Source organism: Lissotriton helveticus, chromosome 9, assembly GCF_964261635.1.
Source record: "Lissotriton helveticus chromosome 9, aLisHel1.1, whole genome shotgun sequence".
Lineage (NCBI taxonomy): Eukaryota > Metazoa > Chordata > Amphibia > Caudata > Salamandridae > Lissotriton > Lissotriton helveticus.
Genome location: NC_136070.1, coordinates 810,767,581 through 810,788,594, shown reverse-complemented (window position 1 = coordinate 810,788,594; position 21,014 = coordinate 810,767,581). Strand labels below are relative to the sequence as shown.

At 45.6% G+C, this 21,014-nt stretch overlaps 1 protein-coding gene across 20 annotated transcripts in view; it reads left to right on the top strand.

The window, feature by feature from the left end:
* CLASRP (CLK4 associating serine/arginine rich protein) overlaps nucleotides 1–21,014 on the top strand; it is a 739,455-nt gene that overhangs the window by 480,264 nt on the left and 238,177 nt on the right. For all 20 annotated transcript variants that reach the window (XM_078660953.1, XM_078660959.1, XM_078660947.1 and 17 more), the window contains 3 exons: nucleotides 5,153–5,192; nucleotides 8,110–8,170; nucleotides 8,256–8,314. In XM_078660953.1, the coding sequence (XP_078517079.1) occupies nucleotides 5,153–5,192; nucleotides 8,110–8,170; nucleotides 8,256–8,314 (160 nt within the window). The remainder of the gene's footprint in view (nucleotides 1–5,152; nucleotides 5,193–8,109; nucleotides 8,171–8,255; nucleotides 8,315–21,014) is intronic.

The window sequence follows — 21,014 nt, the reverse complement described above, 5'->3', positions numbered from 1 at the left end:
TTGTTGAGAAACGATGGCTGTTTTGCACGCTTGATGTCCAACCTTTTCTCGTTTGATCATTACATCATCGGTGAGTAGGGCGGTGGCAGAGCCCTGTTACCACTGGATGACGATAGTGGCTGCCTGCTTATTTTAAAACGTGCGTGTGGCGAGTGTTGGGGGCAATCTTACCTCTGGGGCTGCAGTGTCCTGGGCTCAATCATCACTCCTACCCGCCCTGGACCGACGGGGTAACCAGTACCATTGCGGGGAGGGCGGGGTAGGGAGAGCCAGGCACTTCCGGTTGACCGGTTAGCGGTCTAGTTGCGGGGAGCAGGTAGGCATAAAGGTGTGTGGCGCATAGGTCACGGTGCGGTGAGTAGGGCGGTGGCAGAGCCCTGTTACCGCTGGATGACTATACCGGCTGCCTACTTATTTTAAAACTGTATTTTAAACTGCATAGGAATCTTGGTTAACGGAAGTCAATTTTAACTCTGTGGCATTTTTAGGCATTTGCGTATGGCGAGTGTTGGGGGCAATCTTACCTCTGGCACTGCAGTGTCCTGAGTCAGGCACTTCCGGTTAGCGGTCTAGTTGCGGGGAACAGGCCGCTATTTATTGAGATGTCCCAGCGACCGCGCAGCAGACATGCGCAGCGGGTGCACTGCTGGTGCACCGAAGGTGCACCAAAGGCAAGCCCGTCTGCGCCCGTCCAGAACCCTGGTTATGGTGGAGCAAAGCGTCAGTATTGTTCCCTGGATCTCTACGCTTTGCGTCCCCCTATTGTGGACCTGTGTAAACACAGTTTAGCGGTCAATAGCAAGAACAGGGGCTGTAGACACTGCCCTTTTAAATTTAGTGTGAAGAGGGAGGTGGAGGAGGGAATCTCGAAGCTGAGCTGCTGTTTGTTAAACTGCTGGTCACTCAGGAAATATTGACTGGAGGTCTATGGCCAACTTTTAGATGGTCACGTGGGTATTCTGTTTCTTACTGAGACTTGGCTGGACGAGGAGTCGGCGCCTGAGATCTTAGAGGCACTACCCAGGGGCTATGCGATCACCAGATTAGACAGTGTCCGGCAAAGGGGGCGGAGTAGCTATTATTTACAACCATTACATCCAATGCACTCTGCAGTCTATTGTTATTGCCGATAGTGAGGTGGGGACCTTTAGAATTAAGATGGGCCTGAACTATATTGTAAAGGGGCTCCTGATCTATAGACCGCCTGGCCACTCTAACTACTTCTCGTCGAGTTTGATGGACTACCTCATTCAACCGGTGTTACGGTATGAGAAATTCTTGGTGCTGGGTGACCTCAATCTGCTTTTTGAGGACGCCGGCTGCACTGTGGCATGCGAGCTTTGTCCGGAAATGGCCACACTACAACTTAGGCTAAGATCGAACTCCCCTACCCATCTTAAGGGACATCTGCTGGATCCCCTGTTTACAAACTGGGAGGACATAGTAGTCTAACCCCCTCTCCCTGTTACATGGACAGACCACTTCCTGGTCCCCTTCCCTATGACACTGCCTAAATAACGGAAGATGGTAAAAAGAGGCATAGTGTGCCGGAGTTGGATGAACTTTTCGCAGGGACAGTTCAGTAATGCCCTTTTATTGGGGGGCCCGCCTGGTGGTACAGATGCTGAAGAAGCGTGCAGGAAATGGATAGACGGATCACAGAGGCCCTGGATAGCACGGCCCCCTGGTCACTAAAAATACCGGGTAGAGTTCAGAAATCTTCCCCTTGGTACTAGAGTGCCTTGGGAACGACGAAAGCAGTGTGCAAACGCCTGGAAAGGCGCTGGAGGAAAGATTTTCCGGACCAGAGGGGAGTATAGAGAGGCACTGAAGAGCAATCATGGGCTTATCAGAAGAGCAAAGGCAGCATACTATCTGGAGAGAATCGGATCGGCTAGTAACTCTACTCGGCAACTGTTTAGGGTTTATAAAGAGATATCCTCCTTAACAACATTAGCTGCGCCGGTCGTGGGCTCAGAAGAGCTATGTAATTGGGTGACAGATTTTTTCTCCGACAAAGTGGAGAAAATATACTCCACCTTTCCTGACTCCGCCTGTGTAGAAGAGGAGGGGCGGAGGAGACAGAACAGGCTGAGGAGGAAGAAGGGCTGAAGAGTCCCCCCCGGAACAGCTAATTAAAATCTGTAGTGGTATGAAGTCAGGCTCTCCCAGAGACCCAGCACCCCCGAAAAGGTTGAGAGGGAGCTTGGAGACTCTGGAGCCATACATCAGACACCTGGTGGAGACCGCTTTCTGGACCTGTACAGTACCAGGATACTGGAAGGAAGCTGTGGTCCTACTGCTCCCCAAGAAACCTCAAATTGGCCCAGAGCAACTGGAAATCTCCGCCCAATTTCCCTTTTGCCGTACTTGGCCAAGGTGGCGGAAAAAGTGGTAAATGGGCAGCTGACTGCACATATTGAGAAAGCCAATCTCCTACAACCCACCCAGTCCGGATTCCCAGCGCGATACTCGACGGAATCAGCCTTTCTCTTTGCCACTGAAACCATCAGGCAATATGTGGATGCAGGTCAGACGGCGGCCTTGATCCTGTTTGATTTAAGTGCCGCCTTTGACACTGTAGCCCATCATACTTTGGTGAGGTGTTTGAGGAATGGAGGGGTTTCGGGCAGTGCCCTGAGCTGGTTGAAATCTTTTTTGTCTGGGCGCAGTTTCCAGGTGAAGCAGGGCGACCATTACTCAAAGGTCATCAAGCTTAGACAAAGGGGGTACCGCAGGGATCGACCCTGAGCCCGACCCTGTTCAATCTCTACGTGGCTCCCTTAGCGGAAATTGCAGATGGGTTTGGGATCGGGGTTGTGTCCTAAGCCGATGATATGCACCTGTTAGTCTCCCTAACACAGGCACCGGAGACAGCTGCCTCCAACTTCATAGCATGCCTGCAAGAACTGGCTGCGTGGATGGCGATGAACTGCCTGAAGTAAAATGGCAATAAGACGGAGGTGCTTGTGGTGGGGAGAGCCCCGTCGATATGGTCTTCTGCTTGGTGGCCCCAGAATTTGGGGACTACACCCACTCCCTGTGCCTAGGCAAAGAATCTGGGGGTGTGGTTGGACCCCAAACTTTCCTATGATTACCAAACAGGCGGGTGGCAGGTGCCTGTTTTGGAGTCTTGAAGGTCCTTCGGAAAACCTTGGACATGCTGCCTACAGCGGCCAGGAAGACCATGGTCCATGCCCTGGTGACGTCGCGCCTGGATTATGGTAGCATTCTTTATCTGGGTGCGACGACTAAGTGTAAGCTTAGACTCAAGGGGGTGCAGAACTCTGGAGCACGCTTAGTTCTGATGCACCCGAGGAGGACTTCTGCGAAGGCAGCACTGGCTGCCAATAAGGGAAAGAGTCCTATTCAAGGCATTGTGTGTATGTCATAGAATCATGCAGGGGACTGCTCCATCGTACCTGTCTGAGCTACTTACCCCCTATGTCCCCACACGCCAGCTGAGATCAGGCGGGGTGGGCCTGGTGTGTGTACCTGCTGTCAAGAGAGCTAGGATGGGCGGACGCTCTTTTCGCCGGCAAGCTGCTCACCACTGGAACGCACTCCCCGTCGGTCTTCGGATGGAGGACCAGGAGAGTTGTTTTAGGAAAAATCTAAAAACGTATCTTTTCCCTCGGGATAGTTAGGGTGGGAGGCGACGGAAGCGGAAATCTGGGCAGTTGCACCGCAGCGTGGGGACACACTGGCCGAGTGTAACCATGCGCTTTACAAATGTGCCCATTATTATTATTATTATTACTTGAGACCCACCATATAGGAAGCTGGCTTTGTATATACTATACCAAAGTAAGGTATAGTGTGCACAAAGTCCAGTGGATCCCCAGAGATACAGCAGAGACTAAAGTAGATAATACCATACTCTCTTTTGTGGTAGTGTGGTTGAGCAGTCAGGCTTATCAGAGGGTAGTGTTAAGCATTTGCTGTACACACTCAGGCAAGAAATGATGTCACACTCAGACTGAATACAGACCAGTTATTTGTATAGAAAGTTGTTATATTGTTATTTTATTTCTAGAACCAAGGTATACTTAGTATCAGGTAAGTGATACTGCGCATCAGATTTTTCAGAGGAAACCCACCATACAGTCATATGGAGGGGAAAAAAGTGTCAAGTTCATCGTTTTAGGAATGGAGTTTTGGGGGATTAGACCCAAGGTTCCCCAAAGTTCAGGTTGACACTCAAGGGGCACCACCAGCGACGATGGAAGTTTTTAAAACAGTGAGGACACTGCAGCTAGAAGTCTATCAAAAACAGGATGTACTAGTAGATTAAGAACAAATTGCCTGCAGAGTGTTTTGCTGTAGTTGTATATTACAAGGGTTTTTTTTCAAGCTAGGGGTGTTTATACGGCAAAGCTTACCTTTGAAGTGTGATTATTTTCACTGAACCTGTGATCTCTGTCAAATTTTTCCAATTAATTTCTAGAGATAGAAACCCTATAATCCGATAAAAGTTCCACAACCAATGTATGCTTATTAACCGTTTGTCACCCAGATTGAATCTACATAGCAGATATAGGGCTAAGGAGGACAAAGGGTAAGTGTTTAATCTAAGAAATGTTCTTACAAATGAAATGTTCCTCCCTAGCAACGAGTATGATGAGAAGTAAATTGCATTTCTTGGCGTTCCTTTTCCAACTCCTTCATTAATTTGGTCTGAGTATAGGAAATGCATGCAGTTCATTTTGGATGCCCTTTAGGTGCTCCCAAAAATCAACATTCTTCACGTGTGATGTTTATTGTGATCTCAACGTAAACAATTCTGGAAACCTTATCTGTTGTAAGTTTTGACTTTTCTTAGCTTCAGAATTAATCCGTTACTATACAGTCAATGTTTGGACAGTATTGCTGTTAGTTTTCACGCACAAAAAAAATGCAGCTGGTCTGTCTGTCTTGGTTCCGTTTAGAATTCAGGGTCTAGTTGCTATTTCCCTAGAAACTGAACAGAAGCTGAACATGTGGGACACTTAATCCCATGCTTTCTGTAGAGTGTTTAATTTTCTTTCCAGACTGTGTTTTGAAGATTGTAACATGTATCTATTTAACATTTATCTATGTGTCATCAGCTTAAAGTTTTAATTTTGAATGTAATTGGCATAGACCGGTGATGCATTGTCTTGTCTTTCTACAGGCCTGAACCTGCTGCTTGTAAGGAGACTGGAGCTTCCAAAGTCAGTAAGAATTTAGACCTCATCTATTTAATTCACATCTTCACAGAATCAGTTACACTGGATTGCGGACTTTCAGCCTATGATGAGTTTAAACATGCTTTAGCACCCAGCTGATTTTGAGGACAGACCTCTTGCATGAAAACATATCCATGTGATGTTTGTTTTTTCAAGAAATGCTGGCAGGTGGAATACTTGGATAGCACACACTCGAAACAAAAGGTCCAGTTTTCCGACACCCTTATTGCCTCAACATCTTGACCAATTAGAGTTCATCGTTTGCTTGTGTTAAGACCAATCTTGCCTGATGGCATATCACCCTAGGTTCTAGAATTGCTCTGTTATTTGTCTCGGTCTTTGGGGATGGGTCAGAACTTAGGAAATGTATTGAAACCTTGAAATACTTCCAAGTCAAAGCCAATTACTTTATGTGTAAATCCAGAGAGCCTGCTGTCCGATGGTGGTATTGAGTGGGGTGGGTCAGAGTGTACAGTGTTAAACTTTCTATTCTTGTTATTCCATCTAGCATGAGATTTTGGCCATAGTTTGTTTAATATTTAAGACAGATGTTTAAACTGACATGGAACTGATGTGACATTTCGCCATACACTGGTCACTGCAGCATTCCTGCAGAGTGAACTTTCAAATAAAAGTAGGGGTGTGAAACTGTACTAAAACGGGGGCAGAGTGCCTGTGGTTCTGCACGATAGAACATTCAGCCCAAAAAAGAAGTTTGTTTACATGAACTTTATTTGAGTTGGGTCTCGTGAGAAAATTTTACGGTATGTGTACACATACCAAAGGCTTGTAACTTAGTAACATGGCATCATTTAGGTACTGCTAAACAAAAAATGCACTGGCATCCAAATGCTTCCACGTTTTCAACTCCAACTATCTCAACCAACATAAAAGCTGATTGTTTAGCTAAGGAAAATAAATAAACTCCACAACCTACAGATAGGCCAATAATTGTGAAACTCCAATAAGTTTGTGCTTGCGTAATAAACTTCAAAAAGCCCTAACTATATAAGCACAAATATAAACTATGACTGGTGAAGGTGGCATGCAAGATAATGTAAAAAAGATCCCACAGATGTTGGACAAAGAAAGGGAGAGGGAAGTCATATTTTAGAAGGAAACAATAGAATCGTTTTTGCTTGCATTGGATAATAATCCTTAGAAAAGGTCTTGCTGAGGTTTCAACTTAACTTGCACTGTTATCCAGTGTCTGCTAGCAGTGGCGCCACCTAAAGTATATGTTTGAAGTGTGTCTGCAAGGAATGGGCCATTATTTGGGGGTCTGGATTTAAACCAACATAGATGTCGTAGAAATAACGTGTATAATGAACAGGAAGGAGCCAAGGACAGAGCCTAAGCTTATTCAGTGGCAGTCAATTGCTCTCCAAGCCGAATAAGCACAGGGGTGATGAGTAAAATACACTGGCAAGGTAGGAGGAAAATTACAAAGATGCTTCCACATTGATGCCCGGTTGTGGTGACAAAATCGAGATTTCCCAATGCTACTGGATCTGCTTCTTTTGGCATTCAAGTTCATCTACAGGCAAATTGTGGACCAAAGTCTGGGGGTGGGGGGTGGGGGGGGGGGGGGGTTTACTGCTGAGGAATTACTCCTAGTCGTCCAATCTGCCCATGTCAGTTCTTCCTTTGCTGATCCACAAAGCCTTCCAGGATGAGCAAGCTGTCCCAGATATGCTGATTGAAGTCTTGCATTCTTACAGCAGGCATGCACAAACCTAGTGTTGTTTTGGAGTGTGCGAGTGATTCCATATTGCTTAATACACACCGAGTGTGCATAGTGACTAGTGAATTTAAAGCTTTGATTGTAAATAGATGCTACATGACTAGTTTACAATCTATAATCAAATGATTTGATTTTGAAGTCTAATCAGCTATGCCATACGTTTCTAAGAATTAATAGGTAGTAACATTAAAAGTATACTGTACCACCAAGGAAAACAGCTCACAATTGAGACATCTGAGCACAGATCACAAGCTTTAATTCACCGTAGGAGGTGTGAGCCTGGCTTTAAAAGTTCAGGCCCACAAAGATAGCTTTAACAATTAAAACCAATAGTAAGCTAGAAGAATAATTTGACGTTTTAAGGAGGAATCCTCATCCAAACATAATCTTTATGAAAACTGCCTTTTCACATGTTTTGCTCCAACGATTAGTTTTTGAGGGCAGACAGCAGGTATGAGGCTAGAACTGAAGTGTCCATGGCCCTGTTCCTGACAACTTGTTGATATTCGAATATCAAAACTACGTATAGCTGTTGCAAAGTTGATAAAATTAAATGTCCCGAAAGTAACTTCCAGGCAAAAATTTCACTCATTAGTGTAATTCGGAATCTTGAAAGAATGCTAGAGTACTAGTGTTTAAGGGCCATAGGCCTACACACCGAACAATGTCAAATGACTAGTTGATGTGGCAAGCCATTATTATGTAGAATTTCATTCAAAGTAACCAACCATCAGAATTCAGGCTGGCTGTGCATGTGGCTGCATTATTCATCATAAAAGCATATTTTAAGGGTTTTCGTGAAGCACTGGTATAGCTTTGTTCACGTGTTCAAACCCTTTTATATAATGTATTTTCATATGTACCTCTAATGGAAGGGGTACGCACTGTAAAGAGAACTATGACAATGGCTAAACTTTCCTGTTGCAATGGTGAGCATCGTGTGCTTGTATTGAATGAAAGCTTTTTCATAGTCAGAAAAGGGTGTGGTCTGTGATGATTGTCAACAGTGTTGCTTGATTTTGTCTGAAAACTATCTTTCTTTTAGCTGAAAAGTTCCAGCAGATATCCTGCACAACTGTTGCCTCCTCCTCCCAACCAAACATTATTGAGGTAGCAGACTGTTTCACATTAGTCTTCTGATTTTTTTTTCTTCCCCAGTTGAAGCTGAGACCTCATGAAAAGTTAAAGCTGCGCATGCAGAAAGCCCTAAACAAGCAGTGTAAGCCCACATACTATTTTGAATCTGCTAGTCTTTGTTATAATACAGCAGCATTCGTAATCTACTTTTCTGGCTGTCTTTACAGTTAAGGCAGATAAAAGAGCAGCTCAGGAGAAGATGATGCAGCAGGAACACGAACGACAGGTGAGACTTGCTGTGTCTTTAATCTCAAAGACCTCTGTATCATGAGAATTTGCAGTAGGATGTGGACATCCTATGTAACTGACCAGGTTCAGCATGTAAATTTGTTTCTATTGTACATGTTGTGATTGGTTTTCTACTGTATGGATTTTGATTGATTTTACACAGGTCTGGATATTTCAAAATTGAACGTACTTCTTCCCACAAATGGTGTATATATATATATATATATATATATATATATATATATATATATATATATATATATATATATATATATATATACACACACACGCACACACACACTGAAAAAAACCAGGATTAAAGGGACTTTATAGTTATTTGAAAGTATGAGTTAAAAAATACCGTTTTAAATTAACAAAACCCCTGACATTTATCAGTTAGTTATCACAAGTAGCTACACCATGCACAGTGTTGTCATCAATGATCTCCTTTCAGATGTTGCTGTGAGGTTATGAATGATGTAATCCAGCAGGTCATGAGTGATGTAATACAGGAGGCAATTGACAGTGCATGCCTAGGGCGCAAGTTATAATTACTTTAGGGCACAAGTTGTAGTTACTTCAGATCACTATAACTGATGAATTTCAGTGGTTTTGTTAGTTTAAAATGGTACATTTTAACTGACTTTTTCACCTAATTAAACGTCCCTTTAAATGTATGGTTTTTTTCAGTTATTCGCTAAGGTTGTTTTATTTTTCATACAAAGTTATATATTATTACTATACCTAACTATAACATCACTTTAACCTTGTTTTTTTCAGGGAATTTTTACATTTTGGTAATGTAAAGTAAGATGTTCATTGCCGTGCTTCGGTTGTGGTTGGACACAAGGCCTTGCCGCTGCGGGCAATTGGGCGCTGCGGGGAGTTGGGCGCTGCGGGGAGATGGGCCTAGGGAATCGGGCACAGCTGGAAACTGGCCGCAGGGGAGAGTTGGGGATCAGGGCCTTGCTAAGGGCCCATGCATGGCTGACTGTGTAACAATATAAAGGGTGTGCTTTTATGTAAAGGAGACATATTGGGTTTGTCGAAAAAAGTTACCATTAACAATAATCACATGTATGTTTCACAAATTCACCCATTGCAATTTTTATTAACAGTGATTGTCATAAAATATTTTGTATTAAGACTTTAAAAAAACACAAACCTGTCTTAGAGTCTTTTTAACATCTTTCAAGGCACATATCGCAATCATAGAAACACTATAGGTTCCCACACTCCAGCTGTAGAGAATACTGCTCCAGATCAGAGCACTTTAAAGAAAATATGATAAGCTAGCCTGGGGTCATGTTTTAAATGGCTCAGGAGACGTACTGTTTTTTTTAATGTTGCTAGGGGGGGGGGGTCCTGCTCAGCACCAGCAAGCAAGACAATGTGCGTTTAAAAAAAGCCCCAGGGCATTATTGGACATTCCTTGCTAGGAGCAGTGAATAATAAAGAAGTGCCTCTTTCCAAACATTTATTTATTTATCCCCTATATTTTTTTATTATAATGGGTGTTGGAACACCCACCGCTTTTTATTTTTGTTGGGTGTCGCACAAGGAACACCAGTGCCCCCACTACCCTGCCAAGTCCCCTGCCAGCAGTTGTGGGTGGGTGGGTGTGTGTGTGTGTGTGTGTGTACATGTATATTGACCAAAGTCTTTACATGAGCCACCAAAGCCCTCATGCCCTGGTCGGCACCAAACCGCTGTAGAGAACACGCCCAGCCCGCGTCGAAAGACTCATAGGCACCAATCCTTGCCCTCGATCCGAGATACTGAGTAGAAAACTTTGGCCCCAAAACATCACACATCTTAGGCACTAAACTAAGCGAATCGGCATCTAAAGCTACAGCACCAAAACCCTCTAACTCGAAAACTGTTTCAGAACCAAAATCATACAGCAATTTGAAACGCAAAGATGACACTGGAACTGTCGAACCTGTGCTTCAGCGTTTGCAAGAACATCTTGACTCTAGTCCAGAAAATATGGTGATATATCCAGTTACTGGTCGCATCCTGACTACACTTCTTAGGTCAAAGAAAAAGAGGCCAAAAGTCATTTAAGTTTTGAAGAAACTGTACACCCACAATGCCTTCTAAAGCACGCTAAAAGAGATGATAAAGCCCACCACACATCAACCCATCATTGCCACCAGCTATGGCTCCACGGGCAGTTTCACCACAACCTTCACCGCCTGGACGCGCACGCACACACACACATGCGCACACACACACATGCGCACACACACACACACACCACACACTATACTCTCCGCAGGAGTCTATGCATGCCTTCCACCAGCAGGGGGATAATGATAAAGGGGATGACTGACATCAGTACTTCATACACCCCAGGTCGGCCTATGGGAAACTTACAATACAGACCCACATACTGATACAGATCCTGACCTGTACCCAGCAAAGCCCTCTCCTCCAGATGATACCACAAAATAACATATCATCATACAGAGGCCCTCTAGCTACCACAAGGCTCAGCTCCACACTAAACCTTTGAAAGATGACTTCCTGTTTGAGACACTTACCTTATCACAAAGGTCGATCCAATATCTACCCGTGCTAAAGGGTATGCTGAGCCACACCCCGGGCATTTTCAAAGACGCAGTTAAGTCAAGGCTTATAACACCAAGGGTTGATAACACCCCCCTATCAAGATAAAGCATAAAACTGATGCAGCAAGAAAGAGAGCAGCACAAACAGCAAACCAATGGAGAACTTCGTTGGTCTCCTGTCCAACTATGACAGGCACACGGGGATGAAATGGAGGGGCTTCTCCAACATCTCCCAGAGCAATATAGGAAGAAGGCTTTTGAGATTGCCTCAGCAGAGAAACCAATTGCCAGCACCTCTATTAGATGTGGTCTTTAAGCAACTGAGACAACTGCCAGAGGAATTAATACTAGGTTGCTCATCAGACGCCATGCAATGCTTAAAGTTTCTGGGTTTAAGCCTGAGGTGCAACAGAACCTACTTGCCACTATGTAGGAAACTGGCTCTATATATACTACACCAAAATGAGGTATAGTGTGTATAGAATCCAGATGATCCCAGAGGTAGGCAGAGGTGAGTTAGATAGAACCTTACTCTCTATTTGTGGTAGAGTGGTCGAGCAGTAAGGCAGTATCAGAGGACAGTGTTAAGCATTTGATGTACACACTCAGTCAGCAAATTAATTCACACACTCATGAACTGAACTCTAGGCCAATTGTTTTTGCATAAAAAAATATTCTGTTTATTTTTAGAACCAAGCCAGACTGGCACAGGTAAGCTTAAAATACTTTTCAGTAATAAGTTGCTGAATATAGAACAGTTTGAAAATGTAAAAAACGTGTACTTTGTTTGATTTACAGGGGATGTAGCCGGTTGCAACACTTAGCAAATAGGCAGCATCTGTCTCTTTTTCAATTACCTGTCATTAAGGCATTTATGGAGGGACTCAAAAGAGTTATTCCACCGAGACGTCCACCTGCCCCAGTGTGGAATCTCAATATTATTCTCACCAGACTCATGGGTCTACCTTTTGAACCATGCACACATGTGAACTGCAATTTCTTACAAGGGAAGTGGCTTTTCTAGTTGCTATCACATCACTCAGACGAGTCTGTGAGATCCAGGCATTTACCATAGAAAAACCCTTTTTGCAAATGCATCAAAACAAAGTGGTTCTGCGAACCAACCCTAAATTCCTTCCTAAAGTAATTTCTGCCTTTCACATTAATCAATCGGTTGAGTTACCGGTTTTCTTTCCTCAACCAGATTCAGTGGCAGAACGTGCTCTACACATACTAGATGTCAAACGAGCACTGCTGTATCACATTGAAAGGACAAAACCTTTCCGTAACACCAATCAACTTTTTGTAGCCTTTGCTCCACCACACAAGGGCAATGCCATATCAAAATCAGGTATTGCAAGGTGAATTGTTCAGTGTATTCAAATATGCTATGCAAAGTCTAAAAGAACATTGCCAGTTCCCCCTAAAGGGCACACTACACGTAAACTGGGGGCTTCTATGGCATTCCCAGGGAATATACCAATACACGACATAAAGTAACTGTAGCGTGGTGTACTCTTCACACATTCACAAAACATTACTCATTGGATGTGTTGGCAACACAACAAGCTAGAGTGGGCTAGGCAGTTTTACGGGCACTATTTCAGACTACTGCAACAGCTACAGGTTAACCATCGCTTTGGGAGATACCTGCTATATAGTCTATACAAAAGCATGTGATCTACAGTTCATATGCCTCGAACGGAAAAAGCTACTTACCAGTATGCATCTGTTCTCGGCATGTAGAGCTGTAGAATCATTTGCTCCCACCCGCCTCCCCGGGTACCTATACCTGTTGCAGTTATATCTTAATTAGATGCATACATTCATGGACATCTACTTCTAACTACTCTTACTGGCTCTATTATCACCTTCTGCTTGAAAACAATCTAACAATGGAGTCGATGTCCATGCGCACTATCACCTAAGGGAGGAGTCACCTACTTCGTGACTAAAAAGACTTCTCCGTAGAAAAACAAAGTGCAAACATCCGGAACCAACACTAGATGGCGATCTATGCAAAAGCATATGATTCTACAGCTCCTCATGCCGAGAACAGATGCATACTGGTAAGTAGCGTTTTCCTTTTGCTCAAAGGATTCACCCTACATCGGAGGAAACTTGCCAGCTCACTTCCTCATGGCTACAGCAAGCAGGATAATTAACACTCCCAACATTGATGGTCCCCCTTTTCTTCAAGGAAAGCAAGAGGGTAGAAATGAAGGTCAGAAAGATGAAGGGGTCTGCTGCAAGTCAATGGCGTATTGCCAATTTGAATGTCCTGCTCAAAAAATATGTTTATCATCACTGGGATGGGATGGAAGAACTCATTCAACACCTTGTCGGAGGAGGACAACAAAAGGGTGAATAATGTGCTGCAAGAAGGCAAGACAATCACCAACACATGCCTCAAATCAGAATTGGACTCAGCAGATAAAGCCCGTAGGCAGCTATATACTGCTACCACAATTCACAGACATGCCTAGATGAAGATCTTGGGGTTTAAGCAAGAGGTTTAGTCAGCAATAATAAATATGCCCTTCACAGAGGACAACCTTTTTGGAGCGACAATTGATGCAGATATGCAGCGCATGAAGAAAAATAACTAGACTGCTAGGTTGTACGAGCCATAAAATACAAGGGAACTTTCAGATAAGGCAAGGCACATAGAAAAAGAGAACCCACATAAGGAGCCTAACAGCCGCATACTACATATATGGCCTTCAGCAAAGGAAGCAGTCACACAACACTATCACAATAGCAGTATAGCAGAAGGTATCCCTTTCGTAGACTTAGAAGATGAGGTATTCCAAGAGGGGGACTCGGGCAAAAAAGTTACTGCACAGAGTACCCTCCTACACAAGTAACTGTTGAGAGAAAGAATCAGAGGATTTCCAGATGAATGGAGAAAGTTATTAATATCATAAGACATGGTTATTGCATGTAGTGGACAATGCCACCTTCGACAGTACCACTGAAAAGTACAGTCTCAAAAGAGAGGAACATTGACTACGACAAACTAAAAGATCTGTTAAGCAAGTAAGGTTTAGAATTAGTACATCTAATGGAAAAGCTAATTTCCTAGTAGGAAAACCAGACTAAAAACGAAGACCAAAACTAGATCAAAGAACACTAAACAAGTCAATAAAAACACACAAATTCATGATGACATCACTTCAAGAAGTCATTCCTCTTCTATGGAAAGGGGACAACATGGTAGCCATAAACTGCAAGTCTGCTTACTTTCCCAAGCCAATGAACCATACAATTCCTAAGGTTTCTAGTGGACAAGATACACTTCCAATTCAAGGTTTTACCTTTTGGGATAAAATCACTGAAGGAACGTACTCCTTTCAGCATGATTACCCCCACTTTGTGGCTGACTCTGAATGTAGCTTTGACTGAATGTGCACTGGGTTTCTGCTAATCAGACTCCCAGTACCTGTGTTCTTTCCCAAAACTGTACCTTTGTTTCCACAATGGGCACACCCCTGGCCCACATATAAGCCCTTTGTAAAAGGTACCAGTGCTACCAATGGCATTGTGACCAGAGAGGGTCTCTAAGGGCTGTAGCATGTATTATGCCACCCTAAGAGACCTGGTGGAGGAGCTTCACTCCTACCCCTAAGCAGGAACAGGATTCGAGGGCGCTAAACCTTAAAGGCTTCCTGACCTTTGTTATGACTGCCATGCCCTCTCCCGCTAGTGAAGATGTCTGCCCTCCTGACCAAGCCCCACTTTTGGAGGCAAGGCCAGCAGGAAAATTAGTACACAGGAGATGTGTGTCCCCTCAGCCAGGAACAACCCAAAGGTGTCCTGAGCTGAAGTGACTCCCTTCTTTGGAAATCTTCCATATTGTTTGTGAGGTGTTCAGCCAATATTATTCGGGGTGTGCCCCCTCCCCAAAGGAAGTGGACATACAGAGGGTGTAGTCAGCCTAAAGGTAAGCAACCCATTGGCTCCTACCTTCAGCACCTGCAACGCCCCTAAATTGAGTATTTAGGTGCATCCCTGAACCATGATTCTTAGATTCCTGTCAACCTAAAGGAGGACCGAAAAGCCATCCCAGTAGTGAAGATCCAGATCACAACTGACTTGGCCCCAGCCCTACCGGCCTGCCTGCAGCCCTCTAAGAAACCTGCTCCAAAAATCAACTCGTCCTGCCGGCCCAGCGACCTCCAAAACCCTGGGAGGACTGCCTGCTTTCCCCAAAGAACAAGAACTCTTGAGGACAGCAGCCATATCCACAAAGAAACCAACACCAAGATCTCCAGTGCCCTGCTGAACTGCACAATCAGACCTCCGGACCTACCTCTACATCGGACGCCTCCGGCCCGAGTCAAAGTGGCTACCTGTCCCTAGAAGGTTCCCCAGTTGTCCTGAGTTTGAGCCCACTTCAGTGTGACTCCACAACATTCCCTGCAGCCTCAGCCTTTAGGGTACCCCAACTGCCTCGGCTCTGGTAAGACTTTTCCGATGTCCAAAGACACCCCTGCAGCCCCCAGGCCTTGGAGAGCTCCTCTGATTGTGTCCCTGGGTTCTTAAGAATCCCCATTTGCCTCCAGAACCACGGGTTCCCTTCGTCCACCTTCCTGGTCGTTGCCTGCAGCCTTTGTTTGAAATCTTCATTCTCCATGGATTGGCATTGGGCATCCGACCCTGTCTTGGCACTCTGCACCCAGCCGCCTGCGTGCCGCTGAGGTTGTGTTTGGTTCTGCCTCTTGCCCCCACCCCCGAATGCTGGTCTAAATCCCCAGAGATTGACCCCCAAGTCTAATTTTACTTACTTTCAACAGGCACCTCTTTGAGTGTCCCCAGTTTCCATTGATTAACATTGAGCCCCAGTGACCAAATTTGAACTAGGCGTGGCCGCCCCAGTTCCGCTGGTAGTGCAGTCTTTACCTTTATCTGACCCTTGCCCAGTGTTGATACTAAAACCAAAAGACTGGAATTGTAAGTCGTGTACTTACCTGCAAAAGTGTGTTATTGTTTCTCTCCTGTAACATTGAACTGCTTGAAAGATGCACTTTCTACACTTTTTATATTGAAACATTGATATTGCAAAACTTATTTTACTGCAACAAAGTATCTTTGTTTCTAAGTAATAAACATACAAAACGTAGTCTTTTTTTACAAACAATTGGTCTTGGATTTAGTCATGAGTGTGTGTAATCATTTCTTGTCTGAGTGCATACAACAAATGCTTAACACAGTCCTCTGCTAAGCCTAACTGCCTGCTCACACTACCACAAAAGAGAGCATGAGTATTGCCTACTTTAACCTCTTAAAAACCACTGGGGATCCACTGGACTCTGTACACACTATACCTTGCTTTGGTATAGTAATCATTGCTAAAGTGCATATGCTCTCTGTATAAATCGTGTTATGGATTGGTGTTTCCATGATTGAGTATTTGATTAACTTCCCTAGTAAAGTGAACTGAGTGTGCCAGGGCCTGTAAATCAAATGCTACTAGTGGGTCTGCAGCACTGATTGTGCCAACCACGTGAGTATCCCTAAAAAGGAAACTCAGACCTGCCATTGCAGAGTCTGCACGCAGTTTGTAACTGCCATGTCGACTTGGCGCGTGCACCCACTTGCCAGGCGCTAAACCTTCCCTTTTCTACATGTCAGTCACCCCTAAGGTAGGCCCAAGGTACCTCTGGGCTGGGTGCAGCATATGTGAAAGGTAGGACATGCCCTGGTGTGTGTGGCATGTCCTGATAGTGAATTACAGACCATTTCTTTTTTCACTATTGCAAGGCTACCTGTTCCCCATAGGACAGAATGGGAAGTTTGTTTATAACATCTTATAGACCAAACTGGCCCGGGGAATTTGTTAGGAAAATAAAGTTTAGCATGCCTGAACTCAGAATCTAAAGATGCATCTTTTAGTGAAGGTGATTTTTACATTCTGTGTTTGAAAATACCACTTTTAGCTGTGAGGAGGGACTACCACTTTGCTGTGTTGGCCTGGAGTGGCTGCTTCTGTCTTGGGCAGTGAAAGGACTGGACTTGACTTTCTGCGATCTACTTTGTGAGTCTCTCCAAGGGCTGGAGGTAGAGCCTGCCCCCTGTTCAAGAAGTGTCAGAAACCGCAAAGACTTCAAACTCTTCTGCCCTCAGCACTGGGGACTGTGTGTTTTTATGCTGCAACAGAAGAAAAGCAACTCTATGACGTCTACGACGCCGCTGCCGACTCCGTGTCCTGAAGGCACCGCAGAGGGCAACATCGCACCGCGACCCCGGTCTCACCGACACTGCCCGCTGCCACTGAGCCGCTGCTCGCACTTCGACCTGTGGGCAACGCACCCCACGCCGCTTCGCTTCACGACAACGCCTTGGCACCGCAGAGGGCGCCGCCGCAACCCTGTTCTCACCGACGACGCCTACTGACGCCGACCCCAAGCCGCTTCTCGCACCCCCACCTGTGGGCACCGCACTCCGCTCGATTCACGACGCCTTAGCCTCCCGACGACGACGCTCCCCGCTGGAATGAACGCTGCTGCTTGCACCGTGGTTCGAGGGCACCGCTCGTATCGTTACACGACGTACCGCCCTCATCCCACACTGCAGCCTTGGCCTACCAACGCAGGTGCCATAGACTCCAGTTCATCAGCTGACAACAAGGCTTCAGCAACGACGACGCTGCTTGCACCATGACCTGCCAGCACTGTAACGAGCACCACCTTCATCTTGCACCTCGACCCTGGTCTAACCGACGACGGCATCTGACGCCACCACAGAGCCGCTGCTCGCACCGCGACCTGAGGGCACCGCACCGCTGCACTTCGCACTGCAGCACCCGACGCCTGCCGACGTCAGCGCTCCTGACTCCAACAGAGAGGAGATTGACCTGCAACACCTGTGACTTCAAGGGTCCCGACGACTCCTCACTGACCTCCGTAACCGACGCCTGCGGACGCCGTGCTTTCGGAAGCTCAACGAGAGGTCTCCGATGCCCTGCATTTCTAAAAGGTACTGTTTGTGGATCTTCCCAACACGGTAGCAGGCCCGCGACGCCGGGGTCAGCCAGAACTGTTCGGATTTGTTTACTTACGACACCTTAATATCCCCGGACAAAGCTATCGACATCAAGGAACTATTTTTCAAGCATGTTTTGATAATTGAAGATTTTTAGCCCCTTTGCCTTCGCGAATTTGGCCACGGCGCGGACGGGGCTAGGGGGTGGGCGTGGCGCTCCCTTACTCATGACTGCTCTACGGCGCCATGAGTCACGGGCGGCTTGTGCTCATGACGGCGTGGAGCCGTCATGACCCTGCGGAGCCGTCATGACCCTGCGGAGCCGTCATGACCCTGCGGAGCCATCATGACCCCGCCCACTCACTAATTCGGCAGGGAATTAGTGTCAAACCGGTGGAGCGTGGGCTGAGCGGCAGTTGATGACGGCTCCACGCCGTCATGAGCACACGCCGCCCGTGGCTCATGACGGCATGGAGAGAGTTAAGTACTGTATTGTGGATTTTTATCGTTTTTGGTCTTGTCTTAAGTATATAAGAATATTGGATATTTTTCTAAACTGGTGTGGTGTCCTTTTGTAGTGCTTACACGTTATTACTGTTTGTTATATGCAAATGCTTTACACACTGCCTCTAAGATAAGCCTGACTGCTCGTGCCACTCTACCAAGGGGGTGGGCAGGGGTTATTTTAGGAGTGTAACTCCCTTATCTTGACTTGAGTGAGGGTTTCTGCCTGGGGTTGGCACATGCCCTAGCCTGCCAAAAATCCCATTTCTAACAATAGGCTTTGTAGCCCACAAGGTAGGGTGCATGGCATTTACATTGAGACCTGGAAATTGTATGCTACAGTGTGCCTGCAGTGACAGCACCCCAAAAGCTTTTTTCACTGTGGAAGGCTCTGGCTGTCGTTAGAGGAAAACTAGAGTACACTTGTTAATGTAGCTCGCTCTGGTTTAGGACACGCTAAAATAAATAGTTCAACCACTATTCGTAATGTTTCTTAAAAATTCAGTTCAATAGTGCAGTTGAAAGCGAACCCCCTCTCCAGCCCCCCCCCCGCAACTGCTCCTGGAGTCTAGGTTGGATTAGCCTGCCAGCAGCTGCACTGTCAGTTTGTGACCATTTATGAGGTGTCAAAACTGCTCCCAAAGCAGGACAATGGCCTGGACTTGTTGACAGCCTAGGCTTGGTGTGGGGCAGGTGATTCTGTGTAGGTGTCAGGAACTCCATTAACCCCTTCGCTGCGGCCGCGATTTTTCCACTGTTCGGTAAACAAACGAACAGGGCGGGGCCGTGACGAACCCCAGCCGTCATCAGCACACGCCCACCGCGGGGCGTGACGGCTGGGGTTCGTCACCAGCATGGGAGGGGTTAACTTAAAAGGGAAACTGGTGTAGGCTGCTAATAAATTGTTTAGTGTAAGGGGGATCTAAGGCAGGAAAAGCCATTAATCTTTAACGGCTGGGTAGCCAATTGGGCATCAGCCCAGAGGGAGGGACTGCTCATTTTCCTAAGTACACCTCATGCCTGGCATCCAAGCTCCGTCGAACGGCAGAAGACCTGTGACATCCTGGATTCTCCCTGAAATACTGCATTCTGGTCCAGTTGATTTTAAAGCAAAGAGGATGTTCTTCACATAACGGTATGGTTGCCCCAGGAAGCCTTTTTTTCTCATTGGTTACAGATTGTCCAGGAATCACCCCCACATTCTGGTCAATCAACTGTACAAACGATCCCACCACCAGTTTCACAGAACAGTTTCTGGATCTGGGGAAGATATGAAGGACTGCATCTGCTGTTTGAGACATGTGAGGAGACCTGAAGGTCTGGGTATGGGCCTGCTCCCACATCTACCAGGACAAAGGGGTGAACTCCAAGGGTCAGTTGGCTGACTTGTGTGGCTACAAGGTCATCTCATGGAGCAAAAAGCCTTTTTCCTGGAGTAACCAGTTACAGCTGGAAGAGGACTGGAACCTGCTGGTTGCCTAGGTTGGAGTGAGTCTTGACCCCTAAGTGCTATTCCTGAGGTCTTGATAGCCTTAGTTAATCCCCGAAAGACTTGTTCTGAAATCTCCGAAAAGTCTAGACTTGAAAATATTGCAGAATGCAGTTTCATACCTCCAGAAGACCAGGACCACCACAATATCCATCTGCAACCTCTCTGGAAAACAAAATAAAGTTGGTCCCGCTCAAAGCTTTTTACCCTTCGAAAAACCTGTTCAGTGGACCAACTTCGTTCTGCAAGGCCTTCCTAGATGCAGCCTGCAGCCTTGCTGTAGGATTCTCAGCTCCTAAAAAGAGAAATCGCCCAAACGTAGAAATCTTGGCAAACGAAGGCACCAAAACTATCAGACTGATGAGAGAACTTTCCTGGGTATGAATTTAAAATTTTACCAGTTCCAAGTTTTTCTTGCCAAAACCAACGATTTCAGCTGGACTTCATCCAATGGCTATCTGGCTTTGAGAGGACCTACTTGGATACAATCCGCAACCTTGCCCCACTGAAAGATTTCGACTTCTAGTTCAGAGAGTAAGTTTAAAGATAAAATCATTGACTAGTACAAACCTGTCTAAAGTATCTAGCCCCCTTGCTCCTTTGCGGTTGGCTTGAAATCGCACCAAGGATTTCTGTTTTGATATTTTATTTATTAAATTTTTCGCTACTTTTTTTAATTGGAGTGGGGTTTATTTGTTGTTTCCTTTTTTGATTTTTGTACTTCTAAATTCTTTATGGATTTCTCTTAGTTAAGCCTCTCTGCTCTGTGCTATAGCTGTTGGATTGAGCTCAGACTTAAATTACTGAAGCCTTTTCCTGGACCAGAGGTTAGAGACTTCATTACTTGTGGTGGTCTGTCCTGCACCCCCAATTAATGAATCAGTTTCTTATAGCTCCTGTCAAGGCTTCGTGCTCAGCCTTTAACTCATTTCGTGTAGTTGAGAAGCTTTCTGTCACGGCCAAGATCTACAACACTGGCAATGTATATCCTCCATGGCTACTCCTAAAAAGTCACAAAAACTGTGTTTGATGCCGACATCTGCAGCTGCCCAGTTGATGAGCTGGATAAAGCAGATTCTTTTATCAGCACCTCCATTGGTGACTACAAAGATCTTGATGAACGTCTTGGTCTTCAAAGATCCGGCCAA